Genomic DNA, 3,936 nt, shown 5'->3' on the forward strand with positions numbered 1-3,936 from the left:
ACAATTAATTTTGCTTTTTCGCACAACGGAAATGCCTTTCAGGCACCTTGTACAATATAGGCCAGCACTGGCAGTTACAAAGGGATGGGTGAGGGAGGTTGCAATCTGCAACCTGACCACTAGTTGCTACTTGATTCTACACAATGGACCTAAATACGACATGTGTGAGTTTGTGTTCCACTCTCCCCTACAGCGCTGTGATCATGGCCTTTAGTGATCTCAAGGGACAATAAAGTGCTGTTTAGGTCAACAAAGAACACTGCAACTGAAAAATGACACAGACCACAATACGCGCACCGAGTCAAACATTAGAACAGTGCACAGGGAGGTGTCACCTACCTGCTCCGAGAACCTCCTCTATCTTGACGCAGTTGGGGTCTATTTCCTTGGCGAACTCATGGACGGCCTCGTTGGGGTCCTCGTACGTGAAGGGGTCGATGTATATCTTGACCCCTGGGGAGCTGTGCCCGTCGGACATCGTGGGGAAGGTGACGGTGGGGGCCTCTCCGCTGAACTGGTCCGGCCTCAGGTTGGCCTCTGAGGACACAGACAAACCAAACCGAGAGCATGGGACCACAGGAAAGGGACCAAGCAGCTGGTAAGGGAAATAGATATGAGAGAGGAGAGACAGACCCGAGAGCTTTAAGGGCTGATTGTGGTTCCAAGTCGACGCAACGCAATGACCACCACAACCTGTTTTGGTTCTGCGTCGGACTTTAGTGAGCGGACCAATCACAGCCCTTGTTGCTGCTGCCTCGCCGCCACTTTTTGGGAGGCGCAAGTCAGGCCCATGCGGTGGACGCAAGGAGGGGCCGCAAGGACGTAATGAGTCCGTAAACCCCCTTGTGTTGCGTCGACGTGGAAGCACAAGCAGCCCTTCAGTGGGGACAACTGAGCAGACAGTCAATAATTGGGGGGAAAGCAGGAGTTTATATCTGGCTGTCAACTCGAGCATAAAATAATCTCCATTGGCAGCACACAAAGCAGGACGCACTGTACATTATCCCTTTCATAGCTTAGTCAATAATGAACTCAAGCTCCCTCTGTCCCGCTCTCTCTCTCGTTCACTCTCTCTCTCATTCACTCTCTCTCTCTCTCTCTCTCTCTCTCTCTCTCTCTCTCTCTCTCCCCCTCCATCCCTCCCTCCCTCTCGTTCTCTCCCTCTCCCTCTCCCTCTCTCTCCCTCCCTCTTACCTCCACCTGTGGTGTATTGCTGGAGTTTGTCTCCGTACACACTCTCCTTCAGCTGTCTTCTCCTGTAGCCCAGGAGGAGAAGGATCACTATTTATTACGTTTACTTATGATACGTGTGTATTTTTGTGTGTGCGTGTGTGTGCAGAGTGTGTGTAGTGGGTGTGTGTGTGCGTTCGTCTGTGCATACCTGGTACATATGATCGCTATTGCCACCAGCGAGACGATGACAACTCCGCAGACGAGAGAGCCGGCTATCAGGGACAGCTGCTGGCCCCAGCTCTGACTTATACTCATCTAGACACACACACACACACATTCACCATGCAGGAATGTCAACAAAAAAATCACACACACACACACACACACAGAGACACACACACACACACACACACAGGGAAACAATTACAATCGGAAGGTCAACAGAATTGGATAGCAGACCAACCACCGATACGAAGCACAAAGACACACCCTCACACATCCTCACACACCGTCACACATCCTCACACACCCTCACACACCCCTTCCAAACCCATTCTTCTTACCCCCGACCCCCGGCGGTCCTCCTCTCTCTTACCGTCGGTCAGCGTGTGGAACAGCATCTCCTTGCTGAAGGCTCCGTAGCCGGCCACCGTGCGCGCCCTCACCTGCACCAGGTAGCCGGTCCCGGGCCGGAGACCCTCCAGCACCGCACCCGGACCCCCGCTCTGGACCACCGAGCTGTTCACCCCCGCCGACAGCTGAGAGAGAGAGAGAGAGAGAGAGAGAGAGAGGAGAGAGAGAGAGAGAGAGAGAGAGAGAGAGAGAGAGAGAGAGAGAGAGAGAGAGAGAGAGGGGGGGGGGGGGGAGAGAGAGAATAGAGAGAGAGAGAGGGGGGGGAGAGGAGAGGGAGAGAGAGAAGAGAGAGAGAGGGCAAGTGAGAGAGCGCGAGAGATGCTTGTTAAGAATTCTAAAGTAAAAGCCAGAAGGCTTGGTCCTCTAGTTATGCTGACGTTAGTTGATTTTCAGCTGACGGACAGAGACATCGACAGGGAGATGCATTCGCATTAGGAACCCAATATTAAACACATTGCTAAGCTCGCATAACTCATATTCCAGTCATTATTTGTAGCTTGCCAAAACAGAGGAAAGGGTAACATGGTTTGAATGCTCCACATGCTAGAACACCCTGATACCGTGTCGTGGAGAGAAGGTTGTATCTGGATTTGTTCAGGGGATACACAGTGTGAACCTGCAGGGAAAGAGCAGAGCCAATGGAAACCCAGCGTGACCTCTTCATTCACACAGAGCAGCTCGGATAAGCCTTTGTCCTCTCCTCCTCTCCAATCTCTCGGCGCTCCACCCTCGGTCTCTGCAGCTCTGCCCTTCCTCCTTCCTCCTCGGTTTCCTCCTATCCTCTACGACCTGCTCTTCTATCCATCCACCATTTCCCTTCACATCCACCTGTGACCTGCTGAGCTCTCTCTCTTTCTACACAATCTGTCTGTGGCTCTCTCTCACTACCCGCTCTGTTAAGACCGATTTAGTTCAGCTTTTCACCTACAATATCGCCCAAACGTTTGCAACACAAGGATGTAAATAAACAACAATAGCCAATTTAATGATTCTCTCTCCCTCCATCCTCCCTCTGTTCCCCCTTCCTCATTACTTCTTCTTCCTCTGCCCCTTTCACCAACCCCTCTCCTTCCCCCTTGATTAGTGTGTGGGGTCGTTAAGTGTGTGGGTGTGCGTGTGTGTGTGTGAGTGTGTGTGTTTGTGAGTGGTTGCTAAGTGTGTTTTGTGTGAGTGTGTGTGTGTGTTCGCTAAGTGTGTGTGTGTGTGTTCGCTAAGTGTGTGTGTGTGTGTGTGTGTGTGTGTGTGTGTGTGGTGTTTCCCTCCACCTACGCTATTTCATGCGTCACAACCCCCCTCTCACAATCAAGCACACACACACACAATACAAGTATGTTAATGCCCCTTAAAATCTCCACTGCAGTATATTAGGTATGGTGTGGCACATCTCTCGTGTTGTAGTTTTTGTGTGTGCGTGCATCGTGTGTATGTGTGTGCGTGCATTGTGTGTGTGTGTGTGTGTGTGTGTGTGTGTGTGTGTGTGTGTGTGTGTGTGTGTGTGTGTGTGTGTGTGTGTGTGTGTGTGTGTGGTGTGTGTGTGTGTGTGTGTGTGTGTGTGTGTGTGTGTGTGGTGTGTCCTGGGGCATGAAATAGGGTGAAAAGAGGGAAACACTGAGGCTAAGCTTGCGTCAGTCAGATAAGGGATGTGGCTATAATGTGGTGCTAAAGAGATGACAGAGGGAGAATATGATGGGTGTTCTGCAGACGTTTCATATTGTCTATAAATATTATATTATATATCACCACAAATTAACAAATCAAACTATTATCATTTCATTCGAATATATATATATATATATGTATACATATATTCTATATTAATATATATATATATTCTATATTAATATATATATTTAAATATAATGGACATTGGAATATATATATATATTAATATAGAATATATATATATATATTCTATATTAATATATATATATAAATATAATGGACATTGGAATATATATATATATATATGTATACATATATTCTATATTAATATATATATATATTCTATATTAATATATATATATAAATATAATGGACATTGGAATATATATATATATTAATATAGAATATATATATATATATATATTCTATATTAATATCTATATATTCCAATGCAATGGAATATATATT

General features: G+C 47.0%; 1 protein-coding gene across 1 annotated transcript in view; it reads right to left on the reverse strand.

Annotated features, from left to right (window-relative positions):
* Positions 1-3,936, reverse strand: part of LOC132468582 (ephrin type-B receptor 1-like) — a 44,709-nt gene that overhangs the window by 16,528 nt on the left and 24,245 nt on the right. The window contains 5 exon segments of the mRNA XM_060066306.1: positions 340-537; positions 1,195-1,256; positions 1,382-1,467; positions 1,469-1,488; positions 1,769-1,931. Coding sequence (XP_059922289.1) covers positions 340-537; positions 1,195-1,256; positions 1,382-1,467; positions 1,469-1,488; positions 1,769-1,931 — 529 coding nt within the window.

Source organism: Gadus macrocephalus, chromosome 12 (assembly GCF_031168955.1).
Source record: "Gadus macrocephalus chromosome 12, ASM3116895v1".
Lineage (NCBI taxonomy): Eukaryota > Metazoa > Chordata > Actinopteri > Gadiformes > Gadidae > Gadus > Gadus macrocephalus.